This window comes from Zophobas morio, unplaced genomic scaffold, assembly GCF_036711695.1.
Source record: "Zophobas morio isolate AGI-343-1 ecotype UQ-CSIRO unplaced genomic scaffold, CSIRO_AGI_Zmor_V1 ptg000011l, whole genome shotgun sequence".
Lineage (NCBI taxonomy): Eukaryota > Metazoa > Arthropoda > Insecta > Coleoptera > Tenebrionidae > Zophobas > Zophobas morio.
Window position 1 is genome coordinate 11,944,467 of NW_026972116.1, and position 20,571 is coordinate 11,965,037.

General features: G+C 32.9%; 1 protein-coding gene and 5 non-coding genes across 6 annotated transcripts in view; 1 reads left to right on the plus strand and 5 right to left on the minus strand.

Annotated features, from left to right (window-relative positions):
• The window catches only part of LOC135126492 (uncharacterized), a 40,718-nt gene extending 28,121 nt beyond the window's left edge, over positions 1-12,597 (plus strand). The window contains exon 2 of the mRNA XM_064052512.1: positions 10,868-12,597. Coding sequence (XP_063908582.1) covers positions 10,868-12,301 — 1,434 coding nt within the window. The 3' untranslated portion in view covers positions 12,302-12,597. The remainder of the gene's footprint in view (positions 1-10,867) is intronic.
• A 3,561-nt stretch (positions 12,598-16,158) lies between these two features.
• On the minus strand, positions 16,159-16,249 carry Trnay-gua (transfer RNA tyrosine (anticodon GUA)). The gene is given in 2 exon segments: positions 16,159-16,194; positions 16,213-16,249. It is a non-coding gene; the product is annotated as a tRNA-Tyr (tRNA).
• An 82-nt stretch (positions 16,250-16,331) lies between these two features.
• On the minus strand, positions 16,332-16,422 carry Trnay-gua (transfer RNA tyrosine (anticodon GUA)). Its single transcript is given in 2 exon segments — positions 16,332-16,367; positions 16,386-16,422. It is a non-coding gene; the product is annotated as a tRNA-Tyr (tRNA).
• Positions 16,423-16,504: 82 nt separating this feature from the next.
• Trnay-gua (transfer RNA tyrosine (anticodon GUA)) lies at positions 16,505-16,595 on the minus strand. Its single transcript is given in 2 exon segments — positions 16,505-16,540; positions 16,559-16,595. It is a non-coding gene; the product is annotated as a tRNA-Tyr (tRNA).
• An 82-nt stretch (positions 16,596-16,677) lies between these two features.
• Trnay-gua (transfer RNA tyrosine (anticodon GUA)) lies at positions 16,678-16,768 on the minus strand. Its single transcript is given in 2 exon segments — positions 16,678-16,713; positions 16,732-16,768. It is a non-coding gene; the product is annotated as a tRNA-Tyr (tRNA).
• A 90-nt stretch (positions 16,769-16,858) lies between these two features.
• Positions 16,859-16,948, minus strand: Trnay-gua (transfer RNA tyrosine (anticodon GUA)). The gene is given in 2 exon segments: positions 16,859-16,894; positions 16,912-16,948. It is a non-coding gene; the product is annotated as a tRNA-Tyr (tRNA).
• Positions 16,949-20,571: the final 3,623 nt, after the last annotated feature.

Here is a 20,571-nt window from a genome sequence, read left to right on the forward strand (position 1 = left end):
TCTCCCGTGTCTGTTTGTCCGTCACCTCATAATTGTACATAGTAAATGAGTTTTACATTGTATCAAATAGTAGTCCTGCACGTGTAGTTTATGAATCCGTGTTGAGTTTTTACCCGAAACGTCCATATTTTTGGAAAAAAAAAATCAAAATTATATAACAACATTTTGCAATTTCATTTTAAATCTGCAAAACCGAATGCTTTGAAATCTTGCAGATGATTTAAAGTTATCATAAGCATGGTAAATTTTTAATCAAAATATATTTGCTTATCTCCCAAAAAATAGAGAACGTCAAAAGATGATGAATCTATACATTATTTTGTGAAATTTGCTTATACAGGGTGACTCAAAAAATTAATGACTTTGAATGTGTTTTATTGATTAAATCAGAAATTGCAAAACCAAATGCTTTGAAATCTTGCAAACGTTTTAAGGTTATCGTGATCATGGTAAATCGTTAATCAAAATGTTTTCATTTACCCCCTCCCAAAAAATGCATGACGTCAACTCAAAATTTTGTCGAATAAATCCTTTTTAAATTATGCAAAATATTATCATTCCATACTTGTGATTTATCATTGGATTCATATTTTTTAGATTTGCTTATGCAGGTGGCTCAAAAAAATTAATAAATGAATCAATTTATTTTATTGATCAAATCAAGAACAGCTCCTTCTATTTTCCAAAAAAATTAAAAATACTGTTATTATTAGTACTATAGTGCACTAGTCCAAGGTGATGTACCTATGTGTCCTTACAAAATTGTTGATGACGTCATTGCAAAATTTTGTAAAGTAAAAACTCATTTGAAACATACATATACTTCTTTACGTTTACTTTAACATTACATATTTACATATCCGCAAAATCAAATTTTATAATTTTTGAAAATGCTGGATATGTTTCATTGTACTTCAGAAGCGGGGAAAGTTCTGTCGAAACAACTTTCGACCAATTTTTTTTATAAATAATTGAGTTTATATTTCCTACGAAATTGTCTAACTTGCTTCAACAGCTATAGCTACTCTTGATCTCAGAAAGGAGATTAGTTAGACAATTTCCAGAGAAATTTTATAAAAATAAAGTGAACTCTTATTTTTATAAAATTTATTAACCTAAATAATAAAAATATAAAAATATGAGTCATGTGGTAACTGTTAACTCATAAATCTTTTTTGATATGACACCAAGCTGTTCATCTCGACTCCAATGGGAATCAATATTTTCTGGGAGCATGGTTCTTAAATAAAAGTTTAACCTATACTTGATAACACAAAATTTAATGGTGTTTTCTTTAATGGCTTTTTTAATTTTTATTTCAGGCGGAAAATACACACTTAATTTCTGCTGTTCTGTTCTAGTAAGTGAATCGTCACTAACTATTCCATCTGGCGCCCCAAAATTTTTTTTTCGATACCACTGTTTATCATTTTTGATTTAAGACATATTATTTTACGATTGATTCCATAACCTTCAGGTAGACTCTTTGTGTCGATAACAACGATCATCTCATTTGCATAATATCTAAATGTATCTAACCTCTCAAAAGTTGACCTCCTCCTCATAAATCAAAATGATCATTGGCGAAAGAGGACACTGGCTTGCCTACTGGCTTTAATCAACAATAACTAAATCAAAAGGTGAATAGTTTAACGAAAAAATAAAGATTACTCCTCACTTGGAAATAATATTCTCTACAATGTCAGCTGTTTTAGACATCAAAATAAGTTACAGTTACAGAAGAATTGGTTGTTTCGTTTTTATTTTTTAAACGACGTACGTCGCATGTCTTCAAGTGCTACAGTAGAGATGAAATTGGACACGGCGTTGTGCCTTATTTTTGTACATTTTAATGATATAAGTGGGAACTTTAAAATAATTTTTAGTTGTGACTCTTACAATAAGAGAAGGTCTTCCCAGGCAAACGGATTTACTGCCGCCCACTCCTAAAAATTATTACAAGTTAAGTAGCAATTAAACCATATATTTCGCTGAAAATTACGCTAGATTAGAAAATATGCTTTTAATTTTGAGGTGATAAAAAAGTGACCAACTAATTTATAAACGTTGAAACTAAATAATCATTCACACATCGTCATTTTGATTCCATTTATGTGTTCAAATTAAAATTTAACTCTCAAATATGCCAAGGAAATTAGATGTAGGTTGATTAAGTGACCTTCCAATGCACGCAGAATTACCATTTCCAACAAAACATTTATTATTCAACAAAGTTTTGCAAGAGCAAATTTTCAAACTTGAAAAGTGCATAATTAAAGCAACTACATAATTACCCCCTTCATATCCTTTATGCATGTAAATCTGCTACTTACGTGCTCGAGTATCCTCATCTCCGCCACACCACTTTCTTTCCCTCACCCATTCGCATCGCCGATCCAAAATCCCAACATTTCACTCTGTCATATTGCATAAAACAAACAAATTCTTCAAGTCAAAATGTCAGCCCGATAAGCGTTAACGCGAATCGCTGCATTTCCTAAACATAAAATCATTTGAGGAATGCCGTTGCATCTCTGGAGATATACGATTCGATAATCTGCATTCAAAGCGGATGACATCCAGAGTGGAGACAAACCTGTTGAAGGAACGACGACCCAAGTTGGTTAGCATTTAAATCCGTTTTACATATAAAGCAATGGAATTCGATAAAGCCTTACGCAAAAGAAGCAAAATGCTCTTAACGAACCATTGTGTATGAGCGCTTTTGATCCGGCCTTATAACGCCTGTCAAAACGGTATTTCAAGACTCACGCTGAGATTTGGGCGTTTGTACACACTTGAACAGAGTAAATAACGAGCTTCGAGACAGTTTAAACCTGTGGCGCCTGTTTATCATAATTGCTTAATTAATTTATTACGCCCAGTGGAGCCAAATGGAAATTTCCTTGCTGACACTTTCAGGCGGTGTAATTCCGGCTTTCCGCGTTTCTAAAATCTCTCTAGTTCTGGAATAGGTAGTTAAATATCTTAATGTGCAACTATACATTTTTTTTATTTTAATAAGTTAAAAATTTTGTACGGTTTCATTGCAACAATGCACTTGTTTACATGTTCCGATACACTAATAAGTATTCTAGATATTTTCCCAAAAACCATATGTAATTTACCAGTTACTTAAAAAAATTAATACCTACTGCCTTTATTTGATTACTTTTTCGTTTTTTTTATTTGACAGTTTAATCAAGAAGAGATTTAAATATACTTGCGACACAGGTCATATTTTATTTAAGAGAGAAAAGTTGTCGTATTAGTGAAATAATAAAAATAAAAGCCAAGTTTAACGACAGTTTGAGTAGTCTATAAAGATAGTGTGAAAAGTGTTATACAATTTAGCGTCCTTTTTCAACTTACTAAAGTCAGGGTTATATAAATACTGCTTGTAACATATTAAAAATAATTTCCTTTAAAAAAGTACCAAATTTATTTACACAGAACTGCCTTCGCTATCAAACTCAGTCAATTCTCCACCCGTGTTAGAGCGCAAGAGAGAGATACTTTCATAAGTACAAAGTGATTAATTGATTATAGAACATTAAGTTGGCTTTGAAACTTGGTGAATTTTGTGACTTAGTCATGACTGGTTACTGCTAATTGCCCGACATTTATATTTGACGATTTTTTTATAATTTTTATTTGACGTACAGTCCCGCTTTTTTGAAAAATTATAAAAAAAAAATGTTTTCTGATAACCTTGATATATATTAAAAACCAGTGGTGTAGATGACACCTCGAACCGCGGAGGTGCAAATTTCATTCAAAGCAAAAAACCAACGGAAAAGAGTGTATTATTATCAGTGTACATGCTTAACTTCGATTGTTTATGTTTATACATTGAAAGAATGTCACGTAGAAATTATTTAATTTGTTGAATGAGTTGTCTCCTCAAAACAGAAGACTAAAATTATTGGTTAAGTCACAATAGAACAAAATATTTTGATTATGATTATTATTATTCTTATTTCATCATAATTAAATAAAGACGTAGATATTCTCACATTCTGTAGAAAATGGGGTTCTTAATTTGATTAATAAAAATTATTCAAAGTCTATAAATATAATCCGACTAGTCGAGCTCTTTAAAAAATTATAATATATTTTAGGCACAGAACTAAGAGTATACAACGTCTTTCGGCACTAGATAATAGCAATCTGAAGCTCAAGTGTTTATTTATATTTATACATCGAATGAATGTCACGTAATTTGAATGAGTTTGTCTTCTTAAACCAGAAGACTAGAATTATTAAGTAAGCACAATCGAACAAAATATTCAGAATATTATAATTCTTATTTTATCATTATTATATAAAGGGATGCCTATTCTTCACATTTTCGAGAAAATGGGGTGATTCGTTCTTAATTTGACCAATAAAAATTTGTGATGACTTCAACATGGATAATACTAGTCACAGCAGAAAAGGAAAGTAGTCACAGCGTATTACCAATGCAAGGAAAAAAAGTAAAGGGCCAAAGTTCAGCGTCGAATCCACAACCGCAGGTCGTACAGATTCGCCGCATGTCGCCTTTCCCGTGTTGGTAATGTAACGTTATTATACCTTGCAAATGTTTTTGCGAAAATTTGAATGTTTAACGAAAAAAACTGAAAGTGAATTCGTATATTACCAGTATAGGAGTATATTTTGTATAACATTCATCGTTTTAAAATACAGTTCATTCAAATGACGTCATCAAATTGTTGGTGGGGAAGATTATCCAAATTTTTGTTAGCTTTAACCATCTACATGATATTTCTAATATACATACAAAATTTGACAACAATCGGTCCAGCAGTTTGGAGTTTACATGTCTAATAAAAGTGGATACAAACACCAGATAGATAGACAGACATACTACAAAAGCGCAAACAAAACAGCAATTCAAAGCATGCTTTTTACTTCCCGAGTGTAAGCTAGGGAAGTATTGTAAGAGGGTCCGTCTGGCAAATGGCCAGTTTCACGTTTTCTCGAAGTTTCATGGCCCTTAAACTTAAGGTATGAAAAAATAGGTCGCCCGTTTCTGTTTGTCTGTAATCTACTAGAGCCATTGCTGTCAAATTTTATATGTATTTCAGGTATATCGTGTAGAACTGTAGAGTGTAGATGGTAAAACGCTAACAAAATTTGTCTGAGCATCCCCGTCAACAATTTGACGACGTAACCTCAAAATTTTGCACGGTAAATGCTATTTAAATTATTTTTATAATATAACGTGCTCCTGTACTTGTTTATGAATACACCTTGGTTGTTTACCCTAGACATCCAGATTTTCGCAAAAAAAAAATCAAAATTGTATGACAAAATTGTACAATTTAAATCTAAAATGGTCAAAATATCAAGAACGAGTCACCCCACTTTCTCTAACTGCTGTCCTTGTTAAAATATTGATGACATCATCACACTTTTTTAATGGAAAAACTCGCTGAAACATACGCATAACATGCTTCTTTGCCATTAGTTTAACACTACACACATATCTTTATTTTAACTTATAGGGTTATCTTAAAGAAATTTAAATTAGCAAAATCAAACTTTATTCATTTTCGAAAAAGGTGGGTTCTGTACTTCAGAGGCGAGGGAAGTTCTGTTTAAATAACCTTAGATCACTTTTTAGGAAATGTTGATTGACTGATTGATGGACTACATAATTTTACATCTATTAAAGATATAGATAATGTAATTCGGAGTATAAAAGATCTAACATCAAATTGGTTTTGAAAAATGTCTTACTGTTGCCTACATTTATAGGAAATGATGAATAGTCATCAATCATCACAACGAGTGTCAAAACCGTTGTTAAAACTCACGAAATTTCAGAAGCAACGCCATGTAGAATCTCCTTGTATATTTGTTATATAGGTATGAGAAAATATTAGCAAATATCGGGTGATTTTTTTTATTTCTGCTCCAGTTACCCATGACGCTTACGTCAACAGTGAAATGTGTTAGGTTATTCAAAGTTGAAACCACAATGATTATAAAAATAATACAAAATCTTTTATTTATAACCATTTAAATCATGAACACCGCACTAATGCTACAATAGTTGTTGGAAATGTTGACCCTCACCCCTAGGCACAAATTGATTCTTCGTTTTGTACTCGAACAAGAACCTCTGTTTCGTTCACAGTCTTCTCGAAGTCGTCGATGGTATGCACAGATTGTTTGAAGATGGTGTTTCTCAACGTCGGAAACAACAAATAATCCAAGGGCGTCAAATCTGGTGATCGAGGTGGGTCGTCATAAAATTCTTAAAAAAATTTAACGTCGTTTGTGATGTGTGAGCTGTTGCGTCGTTATGTTGAAAATAGCCATTCTAGTTTCTCAGGATCGAGTTGATCAGTCAAATCCTGCAACATAAGTCTTCAAAGAAAATAAATAGGTCCATACAAGCGTGTCCTTGAAACAGTAACCCATACACCTTTTTGTTCTGCATGTGGAGGAGTTTCTTGAAAATAATGAGAAATTTCTCCACTTCACATTCGCATGTTTCGCGAATTCATGTACCCTGACGTTCCATTAAACCAGTCGCAATACGTCACTCTTGTCTCAATCTAGTGGTTAACCTTCTTGAAACTTCAACCCCAGGTCTTTCTTAATGATTTTTTGACAAATGCTGCATGATAAATCGACTTGCTGAGAAAATTTTCGTAAAGATTTACAGGGGTTATCTTCCATAACTTGTCCAATGTCTTGGACGTTCGTTTTGTTGATCTGCCAGTCCCTGATTTTCTTCCAACGCTTCCTGTGTCACGGAATAACTTAACGACATAACTCAGTGCATTTACAGAAGTTGATTCGACTGCAGCAACATCAGGAAATTCTCCACGAAATTCCAGGAAACAAGATCTGGCTTCATGCGCCCATTTACGGTTAAGTCGATGCCCATTGCGGAAGTAAGATTCCTACCATTCCAACATCAAATTTTTATGTTCTTTGGTGAACATTTTACTCAGGACAAAATTCTTCTTTAATTGATAAGACTAATAACAGAAATACACCAAGACGGCAAATAAGAAGTTAGGTTATTATGACACTGTTAGGCAACCCAAAATACATCCTTCGAACTCAAGAGACGCAACATGTTGCACAGCTGACGTAAGCGTCTGAGTAACTAGAGCAGAATTTTTTTTTAATCACCCGGTACAACCATATACCTCCTAAGGCGCTACGTGTGCTTACTTAACAAAGGTTTAGTGAAAGATAAACTAATAAATCAATGACCACAGATTTTCACATAATTAGAATTCATCATGGAAAATAATATTTAAATAATTTGATATAACATATAACCAACGATAATAAGAGCAAGTGAAAGAAACCTTGAAAACAATGGTTCATTTTTCTTTGGTAAAGGACTTCATGAATATCATATAACATATATCAGAAATCTACAATTACTAAAATCATTCCATAAAACTTAATATTGCCTTTTGTAAGCTGCGTTGATAACTTAATCCTAAATTATCATCAAGTATTCTAAACAATGTTTATTGAGAAATTTCTGAATACACATTGGAAGTTTTAATAACTCCATTTAAAAAATTCCATAGCAGCTTGTTCTGTCTTAATGAGAATTGCTGCAAAAACAACACCTTTCAAGATATTTCGAATTTACTTTTTATGAAGGAATGTGAGATCTTTAAGAATTAGTTTTAACCATGAATTTAACGAGGCACTTAATCAACATAAGACTTATGCATAAAAGAGTAAGGAATATGGAAAAAGATTCGAAGATGTCTTTTAATGTCTCATATAAGGTTTTTTCCTTTCTTCGCTTGATATGGTATTCAGCTGTACAGCAGTTATTCCAAAAGCATTAAGAATAACAGAATTTTGTAAATTCTCTTTGCACACCTATCAACATTCCAATCACCTTCACATCTCCACAGATGTTGCATAGATATATTCATTTACCTCGAATTAAACTTTTACGTCCTAGGAAGTGTCTTTAAGTGTATCGAATGAGCATCAGGAAGGGAATATTTTGAATTTTCTTTACGAAGAACTGCGTTTAAAGCCACTGTTGTTTTAATTTCCGAAATGATGCAACAAGCTTACAAAAAATAAAATTTGTGTAGTAAAATGCCGTCCCGGGCATAGTCTTTATTTGCTTAACCTGCTTGATTCAAAAGACTGCTTAACACGTAACAAAGGCCACACGACAGTATTTTTTTTTTATAAAAAATCTGATAACTTGTGCCTGGAGCTACCTACTTCAGGTATTTGTGCTATGTATAATATCATTACGTAAGAATAAAATACAAGTAGAACGTATAATACGTCTATATTTAACTACTATTTTTTGTTTTTTCATAAAAAAGGCACGTGTGATCATCAAAACACAAGTAAAGTTGTGATCAAAATAAAAGAAAGTTAAAGTTTACTTTTTTGTGTTAACTTTAAAAATAAAACACATAGTATTTGTTGCTAGTAGCTGCAGATTTTGTTACGCTTGAGCCCAGATTGTGCCAAACATTTTAGTAGTTCTCTTTCCTGGTTGGCTACTATTTGAGTACGTTTTACAAGGCACAGTTTTAGCAAATCGAAATCGCTTGGAAAGTTATTGATGTGCAACAGTTCAAATTAAATTTGAACTGCGATAATATTGACTGTGAACAGCTAACTAACACTGTCGATGCGTTCATAACTGAAAAACAATGGCGATGTATTCACCTTGTATGTGGATGCAAAACATCTAACGGTTATTGTGGAAAGAATTTAGGTTTTGGTAGTTTTTTCCGACCCACCTGCTATTATTAGATAATTGTTGTTACTCCGCGTTACATAAACAACATTTTGCATATTTTAATAATTGAAGGTTAATTTATAGCATTACCTTCTAGAACTATAGCAGTAAATTAAACAGAAGCTATCAAGAAAGAATAATTGTCTTCGTCTTATTAAGATTAGCCTTGCCTTAGGTCAAAAATATTGAAAACACATTTTTCATTGCTTTCGAGTTATTGATGTTACTATACATTGTCGTCGCAATTCCAGTGAGAGCGTAACTTAACCGGTTGCATTATTTAGGAAAATTTATTTTTTGAAAAGTCATCTCGCTGTTCAACAGCTTGTTTATTTCAGAATTAATTACCATTTAACAATTACTTACGCTTTGTTAAAGAGTGAAGTAAAAGAGGCGTATCGCATGTTATGTTCCTTGATAGATTATAAGATGTCGACCTTGCATGTAAGAAAAAATCGAATGCGTTTGCAACAACAATCGCCAATGAGTGGGAGGTTGGTGGCGCTATAGTGCGTGAGTATATTCGTATTCGTTTTCATTGTTTCTGAGTAAATAATAAAACGTAAAGTTTTACAGAAAATATGTATACAAGAAGTTTTAATTTAAATTTTATTTTATTTTCATAGAGCGTCGGATGTCGTAATTTGTTGCGTCTCTCGATGGACTCGATTACTGCACTTCCTTACCTTATACGGTCAATAGGTAAAAATGCCCTCTCAGCAACAACATGGACTCTCAACAACTTGAAGGGTTTATGTTTATACGTCGGAAGAATATCACGTAGAAATTAGTTTGTCGCCTCAAAACAGAGGATTAAAATTATTAATTAAACCACAATCGAATAAAATGTTCTGAATATTATTTTTATAGCTCTTATTGAATTATTATTAAATAAACACGTGCGTATTATGATATTTTCGAGAAAATGAAGTGATTCGGTTTTCATTTGAGCAATAAAACTGCACTACTGAATGCTTACAATGCTTTTCATAATGGTTGTACTAACACAAACCAAACAAAAGAGAAAAAAGTAGCTAAATTTGCACAAATGTTGCTTAAATGAAAATGGAAAAGAGGGAAGAAAAAAATCTGAATTGTTTAAAAGATTAAGAAATTAATTTAGTTTTCTTTGTAAGCGCAGTTACAGTCACCTGTTTTGCGCCATTTATACGCCATTAAAATTTATCGCCGGTGTTTTAAATTTAATTTGAACTACTTTCTATTTCTACGATACGATAAGTCGTATTTAACTTCTCGCTTTTTATGAATATTTAGTTAGCCTTTCGAGTTAAGTCTCGTTCACCTCAAATAATTACAAATTCCCAAAATAATGGCTCGTACAAATTTAACCAGTGGGATAAAAATATTGGATTTTTTGGGAGAAATGTGCTCACAACCGACAAAATTTCACTACTTCAGACTTCTTGAGGCTTAAAACAAGAAATAATTCTTATTAAGACACGCGCAGGCGTAATAAAACCTAAATACAAAATGAAATAAATCATAGAGTACCAATAATAATCAAGAACTGTGTCAATTCTTTTTGAAAAATGTAATTCTTTAAGAATGTAGCACATACTCACTTTCAAAGTAATCTTAACAGATAATTATAGCACAAATTTAAGTGTGTTATTTTTTATTGTACTGTTTATTATTTTATAAATGTAATCAGATGAAATTATATTACATATAAAATTTGACAAAAATCGGTTAGGTAGTTTGAGAAATTATCTGTCTCACAAAAGTTGACACATGCGATGGACGGACAGACAGACGGACGGAAACGGAAGATCCATTCTTTCGTATTGTAGGGGTCAACGGTCTCGATTACAGTACTTCCTTGGCTTACGCTCAGGAAATAAAAACCTATTTTTTTACAGCAAATTTTGTATATTCGTATATTGTGGAAACAAATATTCCTTTCAAAAAAATGTAGGTTTACTTCTATTTAAAACTAAAGTTCTCTTCACGCCCATTGAAACCGAATTAATAGGATCTAATATACTATATCTGCTTATGAATCAATCAAAGAAACTTCTTATCTACATAACTATTACTTTTCTACTTTTCACTATCATTTACTGAAATACTTCTTCGTTTCAGATTTTTTTCGGTACGAGGATGGCAACCGAAGGCCTGCCGCTTGTTCGACAGGAGCGCGGTGCCGAAGACAGAGGTCTTCTAGCAGGAGCCGATTTCCTCTCCGTATTCATGAGTTCGTCCCTTCGTCAAGCCTACCGAGAAACCACCACATCGACCACCACCCAACCAACGACCATCCCCACAACTTGGGAGCCAGACGACAACTCCTTCAGTCGTGCAACTCGAAGCACCTCACTTCTAACGTCATCACCGATTGCTCAATCTAACACGGAAGAAACTAGTTTTTATGACACGACTCTAAGTGCTCAATTACAAAAACTCGAACATTCCAGTGACTCTAGTGTGAACGATGGTGTTGTCGTTGCCGTGAGCGTTTCGTCTTCTATAGGTAGGACACTAATTAATAAAGAAAATACGGATGAACAAATTGAAGATACCACGATTAGGGAAAGTGCAACCGAGACGACGGAGTTTTCTGATCAGAATTTTGTGGCTTCTGAGGAACACCCTAGTATAGTAGCTGAAGCGAACAAGAGCGAATTTAGCGTTGAAGAGAGTGAACCGATTACGACCAACAGGGAGCCGACTGGGGATTTTGCGAGGGGTTACCCGGCAAGTGTACATCCGTTGCCGAGGCATCAAAGTTCGTTTAATCCGACTTCTGATTTTATAAATCAGCAGTTAAATGAAAATGCGAGTAAAGGGAAACTGCAACCAATTCACCAAACAGTCATTTACCACAACAATCCCAGAGAGCCAGGAAGGGCTAGATCCGTCTCTTATAGTACTGTCATCCAGTCAGTGCCCAACCCAAATGCTGAGAAGGAGTGGGAAAACGATAAGCATGACAGACATGAACGACACTTTGACGGTAGTCAGACTACTTTTAATAACAATTTCAATAATGAAGCTGATAGAACCAATCTCAACAATACTCAAACCACCGACCTGAGCACCAAGGCTGATCTCAACTGGCAGAAATCTACAAATACTCAAACTTCTGATGCGTCTACAAACAAAAATAGTTTTACCACTGAACGCAACTGGGAAATTCAAGAAAAACCATACACACAAGCACTACCTACGGTTTATGGCAAACCAGAACAGAACTATGAGATAGATGAATCAGCAAGCGTGATGACCAACGGTCGTATTCATGGAATACAACCAACTCCCACTCTTCCCTCCAAACAAGAAATTAAAATTGGCGAAAGTAGAAAAGTAGATGATAATCAAAAAGTCGGCTATGTCGTTGAAGGACGAAATTATAGAAAATATAGAGTGGAAGAAAGAACGTCGGATGGGTTCATTGTAGGTGAATATGGTGTTGTTAGTCACGATGATGGATCACTGCGAGGAGTACGCTATACCGCAGATGGAACGATAAGCCCTAGGTTAATATATGATGCTCTGATGAAGTTCTTGTCTTTGTGATCGAAACACGGTGCCTAATTTGCAATACTTGCCTTCGTACTGATTTAATCTAGTTCCTCCGTATAAACTCGGTCTTATTTCATAGTTAAACGAGACTTGAGTGATGAAGTGAGCGTAAACTGTATGTAGCAGCAAATTTAAATTTACGTGCTAATTTTAAAGTTGGCAGGCTTTTAACAATAATCGACTATTTGCTCATAACTACCTATTTAATTAATTAGTTCATTGACGACATGTTTTTGTATTTAACTGTAACGAAATTTTGTAATTTAAGTAATAAAATTTTTATGAAATGATTTATTTTTTATTATTATTAAAATGAAAGACTAGTGTAGGTACGAGTAACTGCACCGATTTGCATTCATAACCTCTGTGAATGAATGAAATGTCATGTTGTGAAAATAGACGAATTAGAATCAATACCAACTACTTATTTATAGAAGCAGCTATTAGGGATGCCACGTTTAATTTTACAATCCCTCTGGAACCCTTGTTTTTTTAAATACTCACCACAGAATCACAAATTTGACTATACTCTTTTGTCTTTGAATGGAATATACACAAATAGCTATGCTTATGCAACCCATTTTACACATACACCAAGTAATCTCGAACCTATCTATCTTGATCTTGTCATTGCATTATTGGTGTAAGAAAAAATAACTGTCACTGTTAAAATATTTGTGTTAATGATCTAATATGTTCTTATTATGTTATTTTTAACACAATTCACTGCGACAATAATCTTTGAAATGGACACATTAACATTTGTTCAAAAATAGGATATATAAATTTAACCGGTTCAGGTGGTATTAACCTTGAACATTTTTACAATGTGCACTTGCGAAAACCATATTAAACCGATAAGTTTCGAATGTAAAAATGACGTAATAAGTTTGTTCTGAAAAAATTCACGAACTCTGCAGGGTATTCACGACCAAGTGATATATAGCAAATAACTAACATATCCACAAAAATAGACATTCATTATGGCTAAGATGTTTCTTATGTAAAAATTCAACTAAACTACAAAAAGATTCCACTCTAAAACAAATTAGTTGATTATGACATCAGGTTGTTTTCACTCACTGGACATAGAATGTTAATATTACAATAAACAAATTTCGGAACAAGATACAAACCAGAGATAAAAATGCAAATGTACTTTTTACGGTTTACACAATTATGATAATAACTGTAATACATTATTTTGTGTGCCGTTATCTGATTTATTGGAGATTAATTTTAGTAATAAAAAACTTTATTTAGTGGTTCAGCTAAGTTTTCTTTTTCTGGCCTAGTTGCCACAAAAGATGCTTATCTGGTAATAACCTTCAGCAAATTTCAAAATTAACTTCTGGTATGTGTATACTTACCAATTTTTGCTGCACGATTGCTTAAGAAAAACTTTTATTGTTTTATAATTTTGTAGTGCGTCCTTGCAAGGTTGTTATCTGTCTGTGTGAACGAAAGAGTAAGAGCGACTAATTTATTTTCGTAACTGTAGTGTAACAGTTTATTTAACACTACAGTCTAATAATTATGTGACAAATCGTAACTATTTGTTATATAAGTTCCTTTTTAAATTGGCCGGTAGAGCACAATCTAAATATACTAATATTGTCCCTGTTCTAGATAAAATAGGTAAGTAAATTGTGTTCATTTTCAATTTACGGTACCAGATAGTATACTTCCAGTAAATACTTAAGTATTATTTGTTTGTTGTGTGTGCAATTTGGGTCTTCATTAGTAGGATTCTAGGATTTATTTAAAATTTTATTATGATGTATTGGCTAGACACGTTTTCTCAGATTTAATGATTGTTAGAACATTAAAAAGAAAACGCTTTGCATATTAAAATTAATCGCAAAGAGCAGAGAATGTCCCATTGTCTTTACGCCCAAAGAAGCTGTTGAAGGAAGGTGATTTGTGGGCATAGTTTATTCTATTACAGCATGGTTAAAAATAAAATTTCTTTAGGTTAATGGATTCGTCTCGAAAACTAATAATAAAGTCTAAACTGATTTGTTGTATGGGAAACTAACAAAGTGAGAAACAACGTGATAATAAAATTCACCAAAGTTATTATAAAAAAAATACAAAATTCTTACAAGTTCCTTGTTTTGAAAATGTGTACAGTTCAGAGAAACTTCGTTAATAAATTACCAACATATACAGTTTTTTTTTTTTTTTTTTTGGAAACTGAACTACTCTAACAGCAATAAGTAACAACAGTAGTAACATTTCGTAATGCTTAATATCCGTTTTCTTGGTGTTTCATACCTCATAGAAACAAAGGAAGATTTTTCGTTCTGTCTGTTTGTTTAGGTCTTCAAAACTAGGGTATTAATTACCATGAAATTTTAAACACACATTATCATTAATATATGTATATAAAGTATGGTTCATTTCTAACGGAAAATTTTCTATTAATTCATTCCAACAAAATGATGACGTCATCTCAAAATATTGTTTAATATATCTCGCTCGAAACAAACAGTCTCTACTATTCAGGCTATAAAAATACACAATTAAGTTCAACTCACACAATGAGGTTATTTAACAAGCAATGACGTTATATTTTAAAGCGTTCCCATAAATGATTCTAGTATCAAGGTGGCTTCTAAATGTCAAAAAATATGTCTCACCATGCCAACAATAAAGCCGCAAAATAATCGGCAAAGGACATTCCAGAGCCACCCTTGATATCAGAATCATTTGTATAATTTGTAATTTAAATTGTTCCTAATACTACTATCAATATTGGCTTCACTCAAAAACCCAAAGCTCAAAAAATATGACATAATCAGTATTTAAGTGTTTTTCAAATCCCGTCAACAACTTGTCTAAAATAAAATGTATTTACCGTTCCGCAGATACCAAACATATCTTAGCAGTTTTTTACAACATTTTAAGTTCGTTAGATTTTTTAGATTCGTTGTAAAATTTGATTTATGCAAATTTTATTTTTTCTGTTCGTTTTTCACACTGACATCTGTATATTTCTTTAAATTTTAAATCGATAAAAAATAAACCTTATTTATTAGCAAACAAATTTGAAATTCAGCACAGGCTCATAAGCCTAAGACGAATTTTAACTTTTTTAATATACTTTAAAAACAATTTAAAATTTTAATTGTTCTTCCGAAGGTGAATTTTTTTAATCGAAATCGAATTTTATATTTCCTAAAAACAGAACAGAATCCTTATAATTTGGACTTGTTTAAAAACAGGGTAAAATCGTTCAAAATGTTACTTTTTTAAATCCTTGAAATATTTGCTTTTTTAAATATACCTTTAAAAAGAGGGTAAAATCCTTAAAAAAGCAAAGTGTTCCTAAGGAACGCTCCTAGCAATGTACAAATATACAGACCTTGTTTAGCCATCGCTGTCAAACTGGACAAGGAACACGTGGGTGTTGCCAACATATTTTTTTTAAGATTAAATTTCAAAGGTTGCTAGACCACTTTGTCTCAGAAACATTAATTTATGAATCGATTGTTTTATTCAGTGAGGAATCTTAATAAAGGTCCTCGCAATTTCCTTAAAATTTTGAAAATAAATAAGTGCTACATTGTAACGGATGCTCAAAAAGTTTTCAGATTAGGTTAGGCTATGGAAATAGTTTTCATTCTTTGGAATTAAACGAATTTTTAATGAACTTTTTGCTGCTCTGGAATCGTTTTTTGCAGTTTTCGCCCCTGTACTCTATGCAACCCACTATTCATGAGTCGGAAAACAAACTTTATTAATCTTATTCGATTTATTAATTTGACAACTTTGACGCGTAAGCTTTCAGCAAAGAAAAAAAATATTTCCATGGTCTATCACCACCGCTTGTATTTATTAAAAAAAACTCCTTCGAGCCGGATTTGAACCAGCGACCTATGGATAGCTACATTTTGATGCCTCTACAGTCCACCGCTCTACCAACTGAGCTATCGAAGGCTGCGCGTGAAGTAAATGATATTAACGGCGCCTTACAATTTTCAGAATTTCATTTTTATGACAACAATAAAATAAAAAAAATTCCTTCGAGCCGGATTTGAACCAGCGACCTATGGATAGCTACATTTGAATACCACTACAGTCCACCGCTCTACCAACTGAGCTACCGAAGGCTGCGCATGAAGTAAATGATATTAATGGCGCTTTACAATTTTCAGAATTTCATTTTTATGACAACAATAAAATAAAAAAAATTCCTTTGAGCCGGATTTGAACCAGCGACCTATGGATAGCTACATTTTAATGCCTCTACAGTCCACCGCTCTACCAACTGAGCTATCGAAGGCTTGCACATGTAAATAAACCGGATTAACGGCGACTTAACGATTTTCAGAATTTAATTTTTATGAAGAGAAAAAGCAAAAAACTCCTTCGAGCCGGATTTGAACCAGCGACCTATGGATGGCTACTTTCTTACGCTACTACAGTCCACCGCTCTACCAACTGAGCTATCGAAGGCTTGTTTGAATGAATAAATAATATGAACGGGGACCTACAATTCCACTAATTTAATTTTTATAAATCAATGATAAGAGAAGAAAAAAAAATTCCTTCGAGCCGGATTTGAACCAGCGACCTATGGATATCTACATTTTATGCCTCTACAGTCCACCGCTCTACCAACTGAGCTATCGAAGGTTCTTGGAACACGAGGTTTGAGTTTTAAAAACCGCACCACAATAAATGCGACCTTAATTTTATGTTTATTGTGATAAGATGCGACTTACTATATTTATACTCATGGTGTAAAAAACTTAATAAATTTCTGTCTCAACTAATTCAAATAAACAATATCAATCATTTGCATAAAAAGTTAAAAAATTGTTACAATACATGAATGGTTTGTAACAAAATAAGTGAGTTTCGATGATAAATTACGTACAAAAAATATGTTTATTAGAGTTTTAAACCTTCCATTAATTACATTATTACTTCATTTTAGTACGAATATTATTTCATGTTCACTAAAAAGAAACTAATCAACAAGGTTATTTACCTATATATTTATAACAAAGCATGTAAGATTGCATAAAACAAACAATTATTTGCCGTATAATACGTTACGAACGATTACGTTACTTTTAATTTCGTGATATACACCTTTATTACAGATTTGTTATGTTGGTTGCCTAAAACATAGTTTTATCTATGAAGATCTACTACAGTTGAAGACTATTTCATATTTATAAGTCTCCGAAATTCTTGTACATAGTATTATGTAATGGAAATTATAGAGCCGTTGTTAAAAAAACTATTACACTATAAACAGAGTAGTTTAAATTGAAATAATACATGATACAAACCGTGACACAAAAGTATCCAAATGTCCTGCATTATAATATACCTACTAGTATATTATATTTATTTTTTATCGATTTCTACAAATTTTGTAAAATGTAGGTCTCCCGTTTTTCAATAGTTTTTAAATACAAATTTGATATGTTAACAGCTTAAAATCCAGATTTACTGTATCTTTCTTTTACCAGTTCCTTGGGAATTTGATAGGTAGGTACTTTACTTAGCATTCAGAGGTAAATCATAAGTAACACAAAGAATTTAAAAAATGGCACTAGAAGTCAGGGTGAAACAATGCAGCGATTATAGAGGGGGATTACTGTCGCTATTTTTTCTAAAAAAAAAAGAGAAAATGATATTGTAGTAGGTACTTATGTTATCATTTCCTTAACCTAATACTTAATGTTTCATGATTTCTTTTTGTAAAAGTAGGTAGCTGTGCCAGTTTTACATTTCTTATGTGAAATAGTACATGTATAGTAGAAGTAGCAAATCATTCTGTTTTTTATTTATAATAGGAGCAAACATTAAAAAAATTCCTGCTCTTATTACCACTTATTAAGATCTTTTTTGACTTGGAACTTATCCAAGAAAATTAGTACTTACTTATTTATACATACGTATAAATAACATTAACACTAATTTTAGCTATTCTTGTTATAATCTGAACGAAAACAGTAGCTTAAGATATTTACTGCCAAGACAAACAGTAAATACATACCTTCAACAAAACCTTCCCTTTTCATCCATTGTTACATCACGGATTCACAATCGGGTTATCGCACACAATCTCCATTCCGAAGTGTTGACAACACAACACGAAGTCTACATTTCAGATAGTTATCAGCATAAAACTCAAATGTTAGAGCTGTCACCTGAAAACAACTCTTACGAAAGTTAACTCATCTGCCCCAAGACAACAATCCTAATTGAATAGCCCAACACTTTTCTAACATAATGCCTGTAATTGGAGCATGGTGACGCCCTCATACTAGCAAATACAATATAAGGCTTAAGTTACACGAGGTCCGATTTATTGTTCCCCTTTACAAAACGATTGCTCTTTTAGCGATTTCAATTATTTCTTGCTTCTTATTGTACATACACGACATACACATGTCATCGGGACTCGTCGATGTTATCTGCGCTCGACCAGGTTTTATAATAAGATGAAAATCAAGCAAAGTTGAGAAAAGGTAGCACAAAAGGCACAATAGTGAATGAAGATGTAAAACTACACCAGTGGCGCGTATCGTCTTACTTTTCGTTTAAATAATAGAAAAAAAGCATTAGAGAGGGTATGCATGACCTGCTTGACGAGATGTGAACAATGTGACTTCAGACTTCCCTCCAAAGGAAGTCAAAATGTGCGGCAACAACAAAAAATGATTAAGAGAATGCACAAAACGTATTCGATTTAATTCCGTTTTCGGTTACCTAACTAACGACAATTATTACTAGTAAAATGACGTAATGTTTTTTTTAGCGTAGGTATATTTCACCAATGTGGAAAACTATAGAAGACCCTATAAGGCAATTTATGATAAGGTGCTACTTAATTCAAAGTGCATCTTTTAAATAGGGGTGATGACAAGTAAATCAAAGTCAGTGTGAGAGCCCCTCTGGCGTCGGTACCATCTCCCGTGGGACAATGTCACTCGTGGACATACGTCATTGTGAAAGTTCGAAGTACACCTTAGATGCTGGTAGTCAAGATTTTATCGTCCTTTGTTCGTGCAGCTTTCAACAGAACTATTACCTGTCCGAAGACATTTTTTATAGTGCAGGGAAAAATGAAGCAATTTGTCGATTCTGTGGTAAACACTCGAACTTGAATGAAAAGTCGAATTCCTATTTTGTCAACCGTAAAATCGGACACATTCCACGTCCGTCAGCAAGAAACGAGTAAATATTTCCATTCATAAGTTCATAAGGCTTTATTATAGAGACTTATTGTGGGCGATTTGTCATTTTATGTCAAACAAATTGTTCCCGTTTGGGAGAGGTAGTGCAAGGGTCTTTATGTTGGTACCTGGAGGTTATTCACTGCTTGAAGGAATACGTTTGACCGGTCGGAACCCTAATTATTAAGGAATAATTACAAACCTTTTACCTGATCCAGTTTGAAGTGCTTTTGTGTGCTCTAGATATAGCACTAACATATAATACTCTTTTTTACTTTCCGAGCGTAAGCTAAGGAAGTATAGTAATCGAGTCCATCGGACGCATCGTCACTTTTATGTTTTGTGGACGTTTCGTGACCCCTACACTACGCAAAGAGTAGTCTCCCATTTCCGTCTGTCTGTTTATCAGATACTTAATCTCCGAAACTGCTAGTCCTATTTTTAACTTTACGTATAAGTTTATATGTGGACCATCAAATTATCTACGTGTATAACAGAGATGTAATAATAATAAGCTTAATGTACAACTAATAAAAAGGACGCAGAAAGTGATGGTATAGTGTTCTATATATATTACATGTAACTACAGTATAATAATAAAATATGTTATAAATAAATAACAGCATGAAAAATATATTATCATATTTAAAATCGACGAATATTAAAAAATATTGTAAAGCAGTGGTTGACGGTGCTGGCTGTATGTACCTTCCCGGAAGGACTGCTTCTTAACTTCTAAAGCTACTAATCTCATTTCCTAAATGGCTTAAATACCTAAGTACTTCTGGTCACCCCCACTAAGCAGAAAATAATAGTAAGTACGTCGCTTATTCTGTACAAACTACAACCACGAAATTAATTCATTCATGCATACTATGGTAAATTATGACCCACTGCTCATTTAATTCATAAATCCCAAAAATTTCTTGTAATATGTAGATAAGATTCATTCACACTGTAGATGACGAAGCAGACTTACGCGACTGCGCAGATGTCTGTCAGATTTTTGTCATCTTAACATAGATACTCGTATTTATTTAACTCAAAAAGAGATATATTTTA